At 35.4% G+C, this 19,920-nt stretch overlaps 1 protein-coding gene across 3 annotated transcripts in view; it reads left to right on the top strand.

Annotated features, from left to right (window-relative positions):
• Positions 1-323: 323 nt before the first annotated feature.
• Positions 324-19,920, top strand: part of LOC113501302 (moesin/ezrin/radixin homolog 1) — a 33,821-nt gene continuing 14,224 nt past the window's right edge. Inside the window, exons 1-4 of one of the 3 annotated variants that reach the window (XM_026882412.1) lie at positions 324-433; positions 764-797; positions 2,055-2,108; positions 15,096-15,275. In XM_026882412.1, coding sequence (XP_026738213.1) covers positions 786-797; positions 2,055-2,108; positions 15,096-15,275 — 246 coding nt within the window. In that variant the 5' untranslated portion in view covers positions 324-433; positions 764-785. Of the gene's footprint in view, positions 434-763; positions 798-2,054; positions 2,109-6,313; positions 6,452-15,095; positions 15,276-19,920 lie in introns of those variants that run through there. The other 2 variants (XM_026882414.1, XM_026882413.1) reach the window with 2 other exon arrangements.

Here is a 19,920-nt window from a genome sequence, read left to right as displayed (position 1 = left end):
ACAAACTTAAAATTAAAACCATATCTAATTTATGATAAACGCATGTTAAGAAAAACAGAATCTTCAAACCATGTGCGTAAAACGGATTTCAAGTTTTGTTGCCATATGCAAGGAAAAATAATTGTAAGTAGATTTCTGATCTACAGTTCGTGAAAACAAATTTGAAACTAAAATAGCGCCGTTTCACAAGGCCTCCTTAACAATCAATTTTATTGCTAAAACTTGTTTTTGTAGTACAATTACTTAAAAAGCTACATATTTTTTTTCATGTTATCATGGGAGAAAAGCATAATTTTGGGATAACAACATCTGCTACCACGTCACGCAGGCAGTTGTCACATCGCGATATTTTTGTGACTCAGGGGTGTGTGCATTCTTTATGTGTGTTGTTCTACTTATGTGGATTATTAGGTGATATTCTTGTTTTTACCGGGTAAGTTTCAGTCTAAACCTTTTTTTCACACCCACCTTAAACATAACTTTCATATTCTCCCATAACATTCAGAATTTTTATCTAACGAATTTCTGTGTTCAGCCGACTGTCCGGTGACTACAATTTTATTGTCATCGTTCGAATATGATTGTTTTGTGTGAAAATGTATAGAATGATACAGAATAGAGCTTCTAATTAACGTTATGTGTGTATTTGAGCAAGCGTTAAGTTACAATTTCATGTGTAGTGTCACGCGGCAGAGGACCCGTCAGCCGCGGTGGAAATTTACGCTAACAAAATTGTCGTTACATGTATTCTGTCTCGTTGCAGATTGTGATCCTAAACCGCCACCATGCCGAAATCGGTGAGTACCCATGTTTACATCCAATGTTTATAATAAACTTAATTTACTGGTTACCAGACTTAGGCACTCGTAATTCTGTCGTGGATAAGTGATTTTACTGATTTCACCATCGCAATGTGATCAGACGACACATGTATGACGCTGTGTAAGCTAGGAGGAGACATTTTACATACGAAATTGGCTTTCTATATTGATAAGTAATGTAAAAATGATGGACAAAATTCACTGAAAGTGGTGTTTCATTAATCAAGTGTAGTTAGAGTGTACAATTGTGTTTTATTTGATTATATAGAAGTGCCAGTATTAATGTTTATGACACAACTTATTTGGAAAGTAAAAGTAGGTGCCTGTCTAGTGCTAATGATAAGAGTATTTTGTAATATGTAGGTGTAATATATTAGGTTATCTTCTTTTAAAGTGTGATAAGAACAAGTACATATTTGGAGTCTTGAGTGTTGTTGAAAAGTAAATTCTGTATAAAATGTTTACAGTTCTGACATGTATAACAAGATATTGACATCATTCAAGTTGGAGTTAGATTGGAATCTACAATAATCACTAATGTAAACCTGTTATTCAATTATTGTATAATCATGTCTTTGATTATGAAATGTAGAGACAATATCTATAATTTTGGCTTTATTTTTGGATGAAAAACTTTTTATACAAAATTAAAATGTTAGTCACTTTAGGATTGCAAGACAGATGATATCTTAATGACCTTGAACAAGGGAATTAATGCTCACAGATAATAAAAGAAAGTGTGTCAATTTGTACCTGTTCTTTGGTCAGTTAGATGTCTAAACAAATTGTCATTGAAGCTTAACAGGTATGAACCACTAATATCCCATTAAGGGCAAACAAGTTCTCAATGAGTCAAGTATATGAGGCATATAAGCTAAGTGCCTGAGCTGTTGTGAAATAAACTTGCCTAAAACTAATGATGATAATAATTAAATTGATGCTCATAGTGGAAAGTCGTGGTGCCTTGATACACTTTGTGACACAAATTATTCAGAGACAACATTATATGGTTCAGATAGATATGACTCAGCCAGACTGTTAAATAACAATTTTATATGTACTACTCCATTATTTATTTTTGACATATCCTGGAAGTTTAAACAATAATTATCCTCTTGAAACTTGTATTCTTAATTAAATGTTATAAATATAAACAAAGATTTGTATGTTTGGTACAAGTCTCAATTAACTTGTTATTTATTAATCCAGTTTTTTATATATTTATTTTTGCAGATATTGAGCTATTTTAGCAATGCCCTTGATTTAGGCGGGAACGATTCCACTTTGGTTAGTCCGAATGTTTGTTTGGTTTTTCTCAGTTTTTTATTAACCCTATAGTTTAGTTTTTTGTTTAAATGCTAGCGACGATTGTTTTGTTTAGTTTTTTTTTTATTTGTGAGGCAGTGGTTCAATAAATTAGGGTTTTTAGTACCTAGTTGTATTTGAAGTAGTACCCATTTATCTCACATAAAATGTATGGTTTACTGTAATATTTATAAATTGTTTACACTATGTTGTCCAATTGGAGATATGTTATAAAAAAAAATCCAATTAATTATTCAAATGCATGTGAAGTGGGTTGCGAGTTTACTAAATCTTAACTATACAAACTTATACATTTGAGGTAGTCAACTATCTAGTAACAAGCCAGTATTATGCATAGTTATGAGGTACATGAAGTAAATTCCATTAGCATGATTGTATTTAATAGTTCACTCTCCTTAGTTTTTGTGGTATGTGAAATTTGCTCAATCCCTTGTGAGAATAGAATCTGTATTTGCAGATGGATATGCAGAAACTGTTAAAAATAAATGACTGCAATGATTTTCGTGGTCCGATTTTCCCTCGAAGGTTTTTTTTCGATGTGTTGTTTGTGCATGTGGGATGAAAGTAGGTATTATAAAAATTTAATAACGTGCGACTTTTACTTAAAAGAAAATGGATGACGATATATGTGTGATGTCAGTGAGACATCTTTGTAATTGCAGACATGAACTAATTAATTAATCATGCATATATGCGTGTGACGTAGCTATTACTAAATGTGTCTCTTGGAGTGCTAGTGTGTGATGTCCATGTTAATTGTGTAGTTATATATAGTTTATCAGTATGATACGTTTTATGGTGGCAAGTTTTCGAAACAGTGTTTTGTTAACAGGCAATTTAACTTATCAAACTTTCATATTATGTACTAATAATCAATTGTTCCAAAAAACCTAAACATCGATTATACTCTGTTGATTCATACATCAACTTAAACCTCGACAACAAAATCATGACTCAAACAATTACAGACCCAAAATTCTTATAGAATGACAGCTGCGTACATAATCCACCCTCTCTAACAGCTGTGCCTAATTTCTCATCCAAAACATAAGGCGATAAACCTTTGACACGATTGACAAGCTGCACTTGTAGTGACGGTTCATGCTAAAAGAATAACGTAAGCAGAACGATAGATATTTCGCGTTATCAGATTACTGGCAAAAATGCACTGAAAAATTTTACGTGTTATGGACGAACAGTATCTCCCATATCTCAAATTATTTACGATCGAAACGTTGTGCTTAAAAAATATCTCCAATTGAATCATCTTCATATATCGGTCACCTATATTTTTCGTTAAAATATTTTTGCTTTGAATTTAGTCTGTGCATGTAATCTGCGTTAAGTTAACAGCGTGCACTAGTTGCAGTAAATCTAATAACAAATGTTGTGAAGTTGCGGAGAAGCCTGCGGGCTCAAGTGTGTCATAGGAAGGAAGCGGGAAAGTGGGGCGCGCGTTATCTGGTTAGCGGACGAGGTGTGCACCCGCGAGCCGCGGCTGTCACATGCGCCCGAGGTACATGCACCTCGCATGCCGCTAATAAGCTATTCACTACGATGCCTACGATACACCTCACTAATAGGCACAGTGGATACTAGTAGCTTTAAACGCAACACGGATTATGTAAATACTTTAGTGTACCCATTTTGAAGAACTTCCAAATTATATTTAGTCCAAAATGACCGCTTTTTATGTAAGAACTTTGTTTCTCGGAAATGATTCAGAAGAATAATAACTATTTACATTTTAACTTATACGTTGTAATTCAATGTAAATAGGAATGAAATCCACGCTAAAAATGTTTATTTTTCGCGAACACCTACGTACTTAATGACTCAATACTTGCTATTGCTAATAGCGTTATTAACTTAGTTTCCTGTGTTGTGCTATCTTTCAGGAAACGAACATAGCTAATTAATTAAAAATTTCATATCGCCACATACTTAATTAATTATTTTAAAAACAGTTTAGAGTAAAATGACGATAATTAAACAAGTACCTACTTATTAGCCGAATATGTTGTTAAACATGTATAGGTGATTGTTATTTTGTATTTTTTACCTTTTTCATGTAAAGAATTTCAGTTTTAAGCAGGGTCCTATATTATTAACTTAATTCCGTTAATTAACATATTTCCGACTTAAGTAAACACTTTTTTGGAAAGATAAACATTATGTGGTGTACTTATGTAGGTAGAGACTACTTCCGATTTCTACAGCTTACATAATAACGTAACCTGTACGTAGTTATTAGGGAATTCGCACCAGAAATCATATTTCACTCACACCTTGTAATGCAGAAAACCCATCCCTACAGTTCGTATGATATTCAGTACAGCCATAGTATTTGACTTGGTTTCCACTTATGTACTTTGGACTTGTCGTCCGGTATCAAGCCTATACTACGATAGATTGTGTCGTTACAAGCGTATTGTTAGCTGTTACCTACGTCACGCCAAGGCCGGTAAGGCTGTAGGCAAAGGACGAGCGAAAACCATATACACATTTTATAGTCACTGGAAAACTCATGAATAATGCGGAGGTTTCCAAAACTGACAACACTTGGACATTTCAGATGAATAGAACAGAACAGAATGATCTCCCTAAAGTTTCCAAGCATAAGTTCTAGCCACATATATAACGATAGGAAATTGATAATGCCAAAATAAATGTCCTAAAGGAGAGCATCTCTCTAATCTCTCACGATTACGATATCTTTGATGCACAGAAATCACAAAAATCCCTTTTAAATAATTTATCAAAATGGTACAATTACCCTAATTTAAGAGAGTAAGCATTATCGTACGAATTTAATTCATGTGTCGTCGACTTACAATATCCCGCAGTATTTACGGCGCCTTACTATCAAGTATCAATATAATACGTCATTACAGATTGTAAATAGCCATTAATTAAAAAAAATACGAGCGAATAGAGAATAAGACTCGGTCTACCCATCGATTTGACATCCATATTAATTATACCAACTGGAGATTAAAAATAAACTTCCATAAATCACAAAAAAAAATGTTATTCACTTAATAGCATAGAGTCACGGAGAGCGGTTATTTATGGTAATAGCATATTTCTTTGCGTTTACTTAATGACAGTCTATTTGAAGGGTATTCAGAGAAACTTCAAATTACAATATTCCAAGGTATATCTATTTCAGAGGTATGGTGTTTCACTGTCAAAAATACTTCCTACATTTTGATTCGTATCGCAAAATGGATTAAGCTGTAAAACGCCTAATAATTAGCTTCGAACCAAATAATTGACTTTTATCAGTTTATCTGATAATGATTATAGAAAATGATATATTTTTTTGCTGGTAATTGCAGCTGAGGCTGAAATAATTATTATTATCTGTAATTATTTTTCCCTCAATAAATTGTATAAAAAAAACTATGTAAAGTACAGAAACAATATATTTAAATGAAGGTATACATATCTTACACAAAAATGCAAAGATCATGTACACCTAGTACATTAAAAAGTAAACTATAATCAATTAGGGAATCAATATTGTATAATAAATAATTTTATTTTAATAAAAACTTTTGCATGCCTGTGATAGAGACAGAAAACATGAATAATCGTGTATTAAAATGATATCAACGATAATAACACTATCTGTTTCTCACATATTATACCCAAACCTAAATAATACTCAATAAAATATTGAAAAGTACAAAAGTTTATAATAGCCGGAAAACTTTCTCGTCCTGAATAATGTTATGTAAGTGAATAGGTACCAATGGCGGTCATGGTCAATGAAGAGCCTCCGCAAACTGAAAAAGTTATCACTTACATAACAAAACAGTTTTTCCAAAAAGCAACTATTTCTACAAAGTCCAAGATCAAAACAATTAAAACTATTCTTATGAAAGTCACTCAGCAAATGATTATTTAAATAACCACTTTACAACTTAAACATAACTTAGTTTATGTGAACACATATCATAAGCACGGTTTACACTGAAACACGTAATGTCGTATTGTAGACTCATCGATTGGATCACTATTCAATTTAGATGCTTAAAGGAAAAAAGTAGGTATGGTGTAGGCGGTGCTTGCGCGGTGTGCGAGGTGAGCGCGCGCCGGCCTTGAGCTCGGGGCGCGCGCGCATCCCCGCGGCGACCGCGACTCGCGACCGTTCAGTTCAAACTCGACCGCCGCGTCCGGCAGACGCGGCTTTCGTGCCTCATCCACAGGATCTTATAAACAACCTTGTGTTTGTGCCTGTGACATTAACCAGTGCAAGTGCCCTAAAAATTGCCACCATGGTTGCCGGGGGTAAACAGGTCAGTTCACAACGCAACTCTTCTAACAAATTTGTATCCTTCTATGATAACGTAACAAAATTTTGCATTTACGAGTAGATAAAAACGTCTTAGTTCAAAAACACATTTTTTCCAGTTTGACTTCTCCAAAGTATAATTTCCATATTTTGCGAAAAAAAAGTACTACGGAGACCGCAAGTCACGATTGCAAAAAAAAAATGTTAGCATAGCAACAAGTACCAAAGTTGCCGCCTTGAACAGGCGCTTCGACAAACGAATAAATTACATTAGTGTACAGATCGGCGAGAATAATGTTGACTGAAATCATAAGTTACGGTGATGTCATCGCAACGTAAAGCAGCTAACTCCAAGATGGAGTCGGTCATGGCTATATTATTTCTTTTGCATCATGCAAACGGTCGTAACCGTCTTTTTGTTCCCTATCCCTGTCTACCCTGCGAGGCAGAGCGAGACGGAATCACTTTCCTGTTCCGCCAAGGGTCTGATGCTCTCGCTTTCGTTCAAAACTTTTGCCATAAAGCTACCTCGAAGTCCGCAATAAAAAACTGAACATTGTGTTGAATCTTATCGATGTTACTCTTTATTGAATAGGTGAATTTTCTAAGAATTTCAGCATGTTTATCACCGACACAAATGTACTACAATATAAACGTGTGAATTTCATGATTACTTTTATCAAAAAATACAATGAATATAGTAATGTATTATATCTTATCGCCTGAAATGATGTACATTGGAATGATGATCGGTTTCATACTTAGTAGATTATTACAAATATTGAATCTTATCAGGCCCTCTGTATATGTAAAACTCAAATTTTTCACGACCACATTCTTGAAACTCAAAAACATAGTATCTTAAAGAGTTCCATCCGAATGATCTTGATATGTTACCTTTACCGGTCAAAGAATGAGTGGAAAGTAGAATAATACACCATTCACAAACAAAAATGTGTATATTATGCTACAAAAGCCCAAGTAAATATGACTCTAGGCTATCTCGTCACGCGATGTTGTTGCTGACTTATCATTAAAATGGCTCATTATAGCATTGGACGCATTGTAACACTAGTTGTTAATAAACTTGCTCCATCAGCGTCATTTCAAACACGTACTACTGATGTACGGAGATGCTCAAGGTTTTCCTCATCTGTCACATTATTAGGAATGAGAAAAAAACTTAACACTACCACTTGTTTTACAATTTTCGACTTATTAAAATAGTTTTTGTTAGCTCTGTTCAGGTTGGAATTAAATAAATTGCTCAGTTTTATCTAATTACTAAGCGTTGAAACTCGTTTCTTGTGACTGATGTTGATTTTTTCTCAGTATTTATCACTACATTTATTTTACCACAAGACGAGGCTCCATTTTAAGATCTGCAGAGCCTCAGAGATGTAAGTTCCCGTTCTGAAACTCGCTGAGACTTCGTCACGTTTTCTCATAAAAACAAGTTGGATTTATCAAAATCTTTGAAAGACCTTTAATAAAATTGAGTATAAATCATATCCTGGTTAACACGGAGATGATTAATGTTAACGTAACTTCTTTGAATATAATTAATTAAAACATCGGGTTCAAATTAATTAAAAAGAATCCATAATCATCATTAGCGACAAGGATCAACAAACGAGAACAATAAAATGTTTAGCAGGGAGGTCAGCAGCTGATGTTTTTCTTAATGAGCATACAATAGGAGAGGACTATACTTGCCTGCAAAGACATGCAACGTAAACTGACAACTAATACTGTTGCAACATCGTGTTATTACAACAACTGCACGTGACGGATCCACGTCACTCATTCAGCTGAGCTTACTGTTTACTAAACGGAAGCAATTAATTTATTGTAATTCAATACTCTTGAACCATCTTTCGTTGATTCGTTTAATGTTGTCTTTATGGCACCTTTAATTTCCTTTCAGTAAAATGTTAAAACGTTTTTTGCTCACCTTTATCCACCAGTGATAATTGGTTCCATTTCTTCGGCATCGATCTGATTGCCATTTGACTATATGCTCGTCATTCATTAAGGCCTGTACTTGAATTTAATTTGACGGTCGATATGCTCCGTGGTCATGTAGTGCCGTTTCACTCCGTTTCACCAGCTCACACACTATTGCGATTTCTAAAGCACAGTGGAATTTCTTTTTCTATCACCTTGAATTTTCGAGGCTCACTCTCGACGAAGCTGAGGCCTGTAAAAGTGTATAATTTTAATTGGACATCGCTCTCGTCGTTTGCTGTGTCTAAGTTAAAGCCTGTACGTGTTTAACTAGCATATAGACATTACCCAGTCGCGAATCTTATCCTGCCAAATCGCTGTTTGGTTTACTTAAAACAAACTGTTCAATTGACGTCACACTAAGAGCTTAGCAAAATCCAAGCTGTGCTGGCGTAAATTATTCCAAATCCTAAAAACAAAAATGTATTCAGTTCTCTGCAAGCTGGCGCAGTTGGCTTAAATTATATAGCCACGTGTGCGATGCATCTGTCTGTGCACCTGTTCCGCCACCCTCCATCCCATCCGTTCACCACCTTCCTGTTAAACACTGAGGGTAGTTTTTTTGCACCTGAAGCTACATCCTATTTAGTTCTTATCGTCATCAAATTAAAGTTCATAATCAATTAACGGTAATTATCTTAATAGTCTATGTGTTATATCATATGTATGATCATCGACGTGGATTGGAGCCGCACTTTTTTGTCAACGTCTGAACGATTTGGATTTGAATATAACCTTTTTCGTGTTAGCTTGACAAGACTTTGAATCTCTGTTTTAATATTTTTCTTTTTTATTTGTACTGGTTCCTAGGAATGTCGCTTCAATATTAAAGCTTTGGTATAAAAATAAATCAGTGGTAACTCCTGTTTATATGTAATATTATGGTTAACTTGTCGAAGGTCTCGTAATTAATATTCATATATTCTCATTTATAACCAGTCACAAAATACCAGTTAGTATAAGTTTTTTACCTGCTTACGTCGACCTCCCGACCCGCAGTTCAAAGTTAATAATTATGTCGTCAAATGTACTAACAACAAGTATATTTAATGTATCTACGTAATTATCATTAGTTCACCTTGGTCACCTTACTTTACTTCCTACTTATCTTAGATAAAACAAGGACATTGCTGTATTTTTGATTCTTGAATATTCTTCGTGAAACAATACAATGGGCTTTTGTAAAAATCTTCATTGTTATATTATTACCATGTTTAGCAATTGTATAAATATCATTTCAATGTAAATTGTCATGGTAGTAACGAGATGGAGACTGAATATGATTAGGCCGGCGACGTAAACGTTGTTGATGCCAAAGCAATGTTGTGATGGAAACAGATGGTGTTCAACAAGCATCTATAAATAATGTCTAGGATAAGTAAGTATCTATGCGGGTGGGTAGTCCTTTTCTGAAGATAAAACAAACAACTTTATAAAGCATAACAAAATTTAGCACAGCAGTCCATATTATAGCAATATTCTATCAGGCTTATTGTAGCATCCATCTTGGTTTTAATAATAGGCTAGCCATTATACAATCCTTCGAAGGGTTCCATAAATAGTATCCGCGGCGCATACGGTTGCCATACGCGATTCAGATATTATCACTCCACTATCTTTGTTGTATTACTTGTAAACTGACGATGATGTCATGTCTCCCCGGGGTACTGAGCTGCGGAAAACGCCTTAAACGAATAAAAAGGTGGCAGTTATTTATGATAGCGGCTCTTATGGTCAAGGGAAATATATTGCAGAGTATTAATACTCAGCCGTATCCGTAGAAGATACTTGGCCAGTGACGCTAAATATTCCTTGGTAATCCTTGCGATGATGGTTTTTGTCTTTCGTAGAAAAAGATCAACACGAAGGGTTTATAACAATACGATACAAAAATACTTCGGTAAATATTTTCTGCTTTTCTTTGGATAGCTTTTGCTTGAATCGAAATGTTCCATTGTTCAGTCAGTGTAAAATCAATAGTCAGACCACAATTCAAGGAATTCCCTTCGCATGGCCGGATTAAAACTTAATACATGATTACAGCTCACGACCTTAAAACTATCGATTCGCGTATTAGTGTCACGAAAGGAAAATGAAAACGTGCGGCTTACTGTTCGAGTTACTGGCATTACTCTGATATAGAAGTGTAATCGTATGTAGTTACATATGGCTTTTTGTTTCTTTAAGGACGTCTGTCATAATAATACATCTGCCAGCTTTAGACTCGCATGTTTCTGATAAATCGTGACTCATATTCCTAAATTAAACAATACACATGAGCAATATGGATATAAATCCACGTGTCCTTATATTATTTCAAGTAATTGGTGTCTGTCGATGGTTTCTCGGTAACTATAACCGTCGTTTTCCTGTCGCTAGCCGCAAGACACGTGCAGTTTCTATGTGGTCATATTAACACTGTATCGATATGTGTCTTTCGTACGGATCAACGGTTCTCGATTTTCTAATCAAGTAATAGTTGTACATCAAGCAAACTAATGGCGCATCTATAGCGGTTATAGCTTCACTGCGCCATTACCGTGAACCAACACGCGAGTTCGAGACAAGTTTTCAAACGAAGACTTTCAATTTATTTGTTGACGAAAAGTATTTATTTTTAATTACTTCATCAATGTATAATTACTTTCTTATGAAAGATAAAATTTGACACGCCCACGTTTTCGCGCACCTGTTTTCTCCGTCCTAATAGTTCTGAGAAATTACCTGCTCACTTACATGAAGGCAAGTTTTGCGTGCATGGCAAGGCGAGCAATTGGTCGTAGCTTATACAAACATCCGTCGTTTACTCGGCGATAACGCACCAGCCGCACCAGCGCGCTCTTATCTCGCATTAGTTTCTCAATCTCGCTGCGATGACTCAGCCCTAATATTAGCCACTTGATTATCACATCGTCCTTGAGCTTGGAATGCCCGCTTCATTTTTATACCTGCGGAAGGTTTATGTTCCAACTTTTAGAAAGTGTTTCTTCTAAATGATTGTATGCTTCAAACGTGGAACATCTTGAATGGACAGTTCATAAATCTTTAACGGCAATCGGAAGTAATTAGATTTGTCTGGCGTTAGTGGTCTCGGCTATTTCCGCCGCTTTTCGGCTTTTGGTGAAGGTGCCAACCTTCACCAAAAGCCGAAAATTTATTAAGTCTTTAAAATAATTTATTCCGTCAACCGCACTGTGCTCGTCCAAGTACAAAGTTATGTTATTCTCGTGTATTGACGGAGCACATTGGTTATTTACAGGTTTAATAACGTAGAATTATGTAGAGGAAATTATTTCTGACAGATGACCTTCTGACATAATGTTCACTTACGTAGCAGACCTTTAGTTTCATCATAATTTCAAAGTTAAAACAGTTTATCAGCCGCTTTTGCTTTCATATTTCCGGGGTACTAGCGGTCAAATAAATTGTGTATGTTTAGGATTTGGCCCTCAACAAATGTAGTGAATAAGTTATGAACAAACAAAGCATTAAGAAAAAAGGAGTGTTGACAGAAAAATAACAATTAGTAATCCGTTAGAAATCCTCTCATGCGTGTAAAATATACAGTCACTTATCGCTAAGTAAAGTAGTTATGACTAAACTGTATCTAACATAGGTACACCTTAACAATAGCAACTAGTTCATGCTAAATTATTCACATTGAAACTCCGAATATTCTAGTTATTGTAATGTACTCTATCATCGTCCTTTCCTTAACCTTATTAAAGGAGGTTAACGTCGGTTTTTATATAATTAATAGCTGTTAACTATGCGGGCTAGATAAGCCATGAATTATAGGGGAAGACGGAATAGAGGACACGAATAGGCGACAACATGTCAATGGAATAACATTTTAAAAGTAGGACCATGAAAAGTATCGATGATATCACTAACTTTATTTAACAGCAAAAATACGACGTTATAAAGTGAAGTGTTATTTTATGTTATTATAAAATTCTGCTGAAGAACACATTAAATGTGCTGGTTGCTTTGCTTTTATTTAGTGCTTACGAACTGTTTTGGCAGGATTCCAGACTGCGCTTCTCTCATTAAATCCGGTATATGTTATTATGTTTGACCTTAACAATAAATGCATATTTATTTATAAATCTGTTACGCGTCTCTTATCTTGTAATATTTGTACAAATATTGTAATGAAAAACATCAGTTGATAATAACGCCAATAACTAAAAAAACTCTAAACACTTAAATATTTGTTTTAAAACCCATTGCCTACACAACTAACAGTACCTAAAATCGTTGTTATCTGTTAGCATCCGCAATATTAATCGATAATAATAATAAATAATCCAATAAATATATAAAACATAATTATCGATATCATTAAAATCCCTCCTGTTACTATCATACTTAGAAATACATGAATGAACGTTGTGTACAGCCATTGTTACGGCTTTGCAGATAATATCTCCGTCCGCAACTGGCATTGTTAGTGTTATCATGTTTTCATTACTAGGATCCGACGGAGAATCATCGACCACGAATACCGGACCAATGTTATTCTCAACTATTTTTGTATCAACATTAAATGTAGCTCAGACTTAACTTAATCTATGATTTACAGTTGAATTTAATTAACTATTTTTGGGCTAACTAGAGAGAGATTATAGACAGGACCTCAGGACAGGATCTGAATGATAAGAATTTCCTTCAATTAAGCAAAGTAGGGATAGCATCAAATGATTTTTTTTAATGTCGAGTGCAACATATCAAATGTTACAATAGAGTTTTAGCTTGCAATTTCTTATACCAAGTTTTTGCTCTTCCAATACGAATACGCTGACATATTAGGTACTTATGTTTAGTTGGTCAATGAAAAAGTCTATGGATGTCTCTTCCGCATCGCAGCGACCTTCGCACTACGTGTGCCATAGTTACAAATCATGTAATCAACACTTAAGTGCATTGATAATTACGTGCGCTTCCTATTTAATTATTCATAGAACCAAAGCAGATAACTCAGTTGAAAATTATAAAGAGCCTGTTTTTTAGGATTCTGTACCCAAAGGGTAGAAACAGAACCCTGCCCTGAGGTACCGCTGTCTGTTTGTCTGTCTGTCCTTCTGCAGCCAGGTTGCATCCTTTGAACCGAGATAGGTAGAGAATTGAAGTTCATGAATTCATTTCAAAAATGATGTGTTTCTGGTGCTGTTATAAAAGCAAATTCTAATAATAAAATGTTATTGCAACGTTGTTACGGTCATATATTTGTTAGACCAAAGATAATATTGTGAGTACCCCTTTAAGTTATGTATCACCCAACGTTATTGTATGACTCTAGCCTCTAGACTCATACTTGACCGCTTTTTATTCCATCTTCGAGGCAGTTGTCCGGTTGTTATCGTATATGGCCACGTTTCGCCCTTACTGAATGTATATCCGAAGTGTCCGAGGCCGGAGCTTCGGACGGACACTAACTATGACATAATCGGCCCGGAAGATCGCATCCGCTTGGCATACAACCAACTACTGTATTTATAGATACCATCGTTTACTATATGTTTCTATTTTTGTTGTTTATTTCGATTTCCCTGAATGAAAAATAATGAAGATTTTATGTTGTTTCATATTCATCTGTTCAATTTCTTTTCTGCTCATGTTTGTATTCTCTTGAAATACACTTGTTATTACCGAGTTTATATTGGCTAGCGCTAGTTTGTTTATATGAATAGACTTCACGATGTTTTCTAGGCTATTGCATTTGTCTTAGCTGACATAATATCTTTATTTTTAGAACATACTTTGCTGTTTTGGTGTTCTAAAAATATAGCTCTATCATCACACTTCATTAAAATTTAAGATGTTTATTATCTCAGATGCAATAATATGTGAAATTACCCAAAAATATTCATGGAGTGAAAATTTGGATGGATAATTGCTGAACAATTTCAAATACATTTTTATGAATATAGTTATTATGTTTAAAGTGTATTAAACCATTTATGTACAATATTTACTGCGTATAATAGAGCCAGTTGGCACACATCTGGGGTACACAATGCTGTTTGCGTCCTTTATGTTGTTTTCTTTGCCATATTCGATCCGACATATAAGGTCGTTCACGTTGGCGCAAGGGCGCACGTTATACATTATATGATCGTAATTTAACTAATATAGTTCACAATACTCAATAGAAATCAACAAAGCAACTGCTCATTGTTAAGATTTAATAGAAATCTATCATTATATCGAGATTTCTCCGAAGCTCGGATTACTCGCGCAAATCTTGCAAAAATATGCCGAACATGTGTGATTCACGTGTAAATTAATATTGATGCACATTGCAGCAAGTCATTACTAAATGTAAATCACTCAAGTTCTTCTCATTACAAGTCGCGCGTCAGCGTCTGACTTAAATCACTTCATCAATCAAACACTTCGAGGAATGATACCATGGTAAACGTTTATTGGTAACTGGTAGCATCGTTATTGTAATGTTGCCTGTTAGATATTTAAAGTATTTTTGTATTATCATCAGAACTTGTTTATTCGTTGAGTAAAAACTTATCCAAGCTAGATTCTGTACCTATACCTGCCAATTACTATTAAAACCCTCATTTCAACTTATTTAGAAACTTCAATTTGAATGTGCAGTATGTTAATATTGTCTGTATTTCCAGATGAACGTCCGTGTGACGACGATGGACGCGGAGCTGGAGTTCGCGATCCAGCAGACGACGACCGGCAAACAGCTGTTCGACCAGGTCGTCAAGACCATCGGCCTGCGGGAGGTGTGGTTCTTCGGCCTACAGTACACCGACTCCAAAGGCGACCTCACCTGGATCAAACTCTACAAAAAGGTTAGTTATACATTCAGACATATGTGTGTAGTTTTCAGATTGAATGGAGAATGAAGTGATTTAAATTGATCCAAGATTGTATAGATATAGCCTATTTGGTTAGATAAAAAATATAGTTTTATAGACTAGCGTTAGGTGCAACAGAAATTATATACCTAGTCATTCTAGAAAAGTAATTTGTCAATTTAATAGATCTAGCGCAATATTTTTATATTAATAATTAATATTTAACGGTAACAGCGATAGTACGGTATCATAAAGAAAATAGAATGGCCATAAATCTAGATTTGCAAATATCAATAACGCGGTGAAAGAAATCTAGCATCGATCGTTTGTATGTATCGCCCGCTCCGTTTACATACATTACATATGCATCAGCGTCTGTTTGCGGTGCAAAAGCATCGCTAACGTTACTGGATACTGCATTAGCGTATAAATCGAGTGTGTTTACTGCAAGTCGTGAGGGGGCGGCTATTGCCCGCTCGAACCAAATGCTACGTAACGATTATTTTTAGAACAACCAGTGCTCCTAACAAGTTCAAGTTTGTTTTGTTTTGACTCCGCGAAAGCTTCGTGAACTGTGATGCACTATCGGCTTGATAAATTGCGGATGCCGCCATCATTCCAATCACATTCAGTTTCAAATGGTGTTCTTTAAATAGCTGGGTGCACGACTGTTAAACGCCAATTTCCTTGCGCCTACTGCGTCGGCGGCGTTCAATTCCCATTCATTCGAGTCACGTTTCCGTCATGTCTGCTGGGCCACAAACAAACAATTCTGTGAAATTGTTTTCCTTTGCTTTTATCCTCAGCGTGACACTGACCCCGTATTGCAATGTCAACTTGTGGACAACACTGCCGAATATGATTACACTAGATTCGACTTATTTTGCCATTGAAGCCAGCTGGTTATTTCAGTGATAACAACTTGCTGCCATGAGCATTTAGAAGGTTAAACCAATGTCTTTCCCTCTGAATGTCACTAGTATTTTTTTTATATTCAGCAGGTAAATCGTTAAAGATGAATTCATAACTCTTCGATTCAGCTTCGAACAAAGAGCGTCTGTTTTTGCTGATGATTAGTTACTGTAAAAAGTGCAATCTATAATAGTTCTTACTTTACTGAATTATTTGTCCTCATTTTCGTGTTTCGTCACTATTCGGGCCTGTCGTTCTACCACGTGTAAAAGATTTGTTTGTATTTGACTCCAAATTAGGTGTTTTATCGCTGAACTATGAAACATATACAACATACATGTTGTCAGATAAGATTACGTGAACAACAGTTAGCAAACTGTCCAGACTTCAAATTATTGTTCAAAGTAATGCCATATAAATCGTTTCGCGTAAATAAGTTCTAAAATAAACAATTTCTTAAAATAAAGGCTAATTGTGATACGGCCTATCAGCCTTTATCAAATACTTTACATACCGGGATACTGAATTTGTCGTTGATAAAATTAATAATCAATGGGCTAACTACTTACGTAAAGTCAAGGTACATTTTTCTGATAAAAAACTAATGCCATGATAATGTCTGGTTTTACTTAATAGTTAATGGTGTATACGAAGTAGCTGGAAAAAAGTGCAAATTTGCGTCACTAAAGATTGTAGATTAAAATTATCCTAATTAAATTCAGGCATTTTCGTTTCAATAGTTCTACGTAATACTTATGTTCTGTACGTAAGCATTTGATGTTTTTGTGGTGATAAAACTGCAATCTCTTTGCGTCCTGTCGCTGACTCTCGGGCGGCCCACGTGCCTGTATGTAAACAAGCTCATTGAGCCACAATGTTTGATAAACCCGGCCGCCGAGCCGCCGAGCCGCCACCCACTTGGCGTGTTTGATAAATAACGAGTAAGCCACGCCGCACACTGCCACGTATCCCGACACCAGCTGCGAAGGTCAGAGGTCACTTGCCCTATTGAACTTTGATAGAATGCCAGCAAGTCGCATTATTTCCTTTGTAATTGAATCATTGCGAAACTTGCTTCGACCTTACTAATTACCGAACCATCTGGTCTGGTACATTAGGTACTCTTGGAACATCTATTATGTCTCTACTGACAAAGAAAAAACTCCTGAAAGACATATTATAATTTTTTAGTCAAGGTTATAGTTATATTAAGCACTACTTCGATTAGTAGACAGTACTCTCAACTTCAATAAGTAATTTATGTTTCATTACATGCGCCCTTCATGACAAGGGCGGCCTAAAATTTGCATAGCCATTCGCATTGTTTGAACGTGCCGTAGCTCCGTAAAAGCTTGGCATTGTAAACTTTGGCACTCACTGTATTTTATAACAACTGTATGGATAGGAAATATAGGAATATATTTCGTTGTCGTATGTCGTTCATTCCGTATCAGTATCAGTAGTAAGATTGAGTCATTCGTTATTAAGTTGTCAGCTCTCGTTCAACTGAAGTGATGTTGACGATACGTTTCAATGGACAGCCGGCCTTACTCACCTCACTCACATTTACAAACCTTTCGCTTGAACGGCTGCGTGTCGCTAATTTCTCCTGTGCACACGGTCAGTGTAAACAGATCTATGTATCTCCATCTCCCTCTGACATACGGTCAAGATAACATGTGTGAAGCAGACGGGGAACAGTCGTTTAGCTAAACATTAGCTGGTAAGCTGGTTTCACTGTTGGGAGAAAGAAAACCTGACTAAAACTATGTAATTGCAGTCAATGCTATGGCAATAGAAATCTTGAACAATAAAGCAATTTCAAGATGTTGCTTATTATTCGAAAGTGTGCTAGAATACTGTTTACGAAACATTTCCTTTTTTCTTTCAAAACGACTATTTTTGTCTTAGTCGCGACGCAAGGATTTAATCCTTTAGAATTTGAAACTAGAGCCGCGAGGGGTTTTACAACCATAATTCGATGAAAATATTATATAACGGCTGTAAGCGTTTACTAAAAAATATTATTTTTGCAATCACTCTTGATTGCATGTATCACACAATATGACAGAGATAACCAAATCTAATCGTGATAGTGTTGGATATTTTTCATAACGCCTACCATGCATTCGACATATTTCCTGGTTTTTCCATACAATTTAGACGGGAACTCTTCATGAAAATTGATTTTGTGGCGAACTTTTTTCTTATCAAATACACGGTTCTGAGTATTTTCCAAATCATGTCCCGTCGCTACTTTCGTATTTTTTTAACCCTGAACCTACCATGATAGCCTACCGAATCAATGCATATTTTAAGGCCACAAATTGGCTTTATTGCTTGTTCCGTTTTTTTTCCACCCACGTATATATTGCCGATGGATTCGTGAGTCAGACTGAGCGGGCTTTCCGAGCCAGTAAACAGGTATCATATAAGATTCTCAGGTGAGGAACAGGATTATTTGGTCACTTGAGGAAATTGTATTGCCATAAATCTCTTAAACTGGTTGATTGTGAATGACCCAAGAATCAATTAATTTATGCAGCAACTATTGTATCAATAGTCCAATCACATCCTATAAATACCATTTTAATAAAACTCTAGAGAAGGCTTGAGATTTTGATTTTGACCAAATGATCATAATCGATTCTACGACTAATACTCACGTCAAAATTAACCATGTGACAAACCAGTCCAAATCCCCTGGACTGACTGTCCTGTGACTGTTTGGTCTAAATCACTAAAAGCCGTTAACATCCAGTTAGTACCGTCGTAAAGTATGATGTAACTAAGCATTGTCGATCAAAACGGTTGGATGTTCCCACAAGGACTTGCTATGTATAGCGCGCCGTGACTCACTCTCGGAAACCCGCAATCGCGCGGTTATCGAATCCCGCTCATAATTGATATTGCCATGTGGTAGCCAACTGTTAGACCATTTTTTTTTCATTCTAAATGTCAATCAAACAAACTATGAAGATGAATCACGGATAAATATTGGTTACTTAAATATGCACAAAATTTTATCTCATGAATTCATTTCAATCTAAAATACTTCTAATTGTTTTGTAATTTTTGCGACATTAAAAATGTCGATTGTTGCTAAAGTATAACTTTTCAACTCGTTTTGGCTCTCCATTGGAAAGAGTCAAGTATTTATCAACTCATTAATTCTGTAACACTGTTTAGCATACCACATTTCTAATATAACCTTGTAACGATTATGTTATGCTTATGAGATTGAAACAGTTTTCTGTTAAAACTGGCTTTTGAATTCATTAGCATTTCTCCATCTTGAGCTCAATTCAAACTCTACAGTGTGTTCTAGTTTTATACAAATCAAAACTCTTTGGTTGATAGGTTATGTCTAATAGGTTACTGATGAAAACAAACCGATATTTCTATGTCTTGTATCAAATATTCTCGTATATTTTGAATTCCCTTCTAATTATATCGGGCCATGGAAACAGCCTTGGCCGATGCTTGTTTAATTAATGAAGTTTTTTATTGCTGCGCAAGAAAGTAATGTTAAATGTATGCTTAGATATTTGTGGATAATGTATGCTAAAACCTTAAACAGGTTATCCACTTGGCCATCATAATAATAATTAAAATCTTTATTTCTAGTTATCAAACCCATACATTAAGAATAGTTGGTCTAAGTCGCTTCTTCGGTTTATAAGAATTAACATTATTATTTAAGTTGGTATTGTTTCCAAACCACACT

This window comes from Trichoplusia ni, chromosome 15 (assembly GCF_003590095.1).
Source record: "Trichoplusia ni isolate ovarian cell line Hi5 chromosome 15, tn1, whole genome shotgun sequence".
NCBI classification, from domain to species: Eukaryota; Metazoa; Arthropoda; class Insecta; order Lepidoptera; family Noctuidae; genus Trichoplusia; species Trichoplusia ni.
This window is presented reverse-complemented; position numbering and strand designations above follow the sequence as displayed.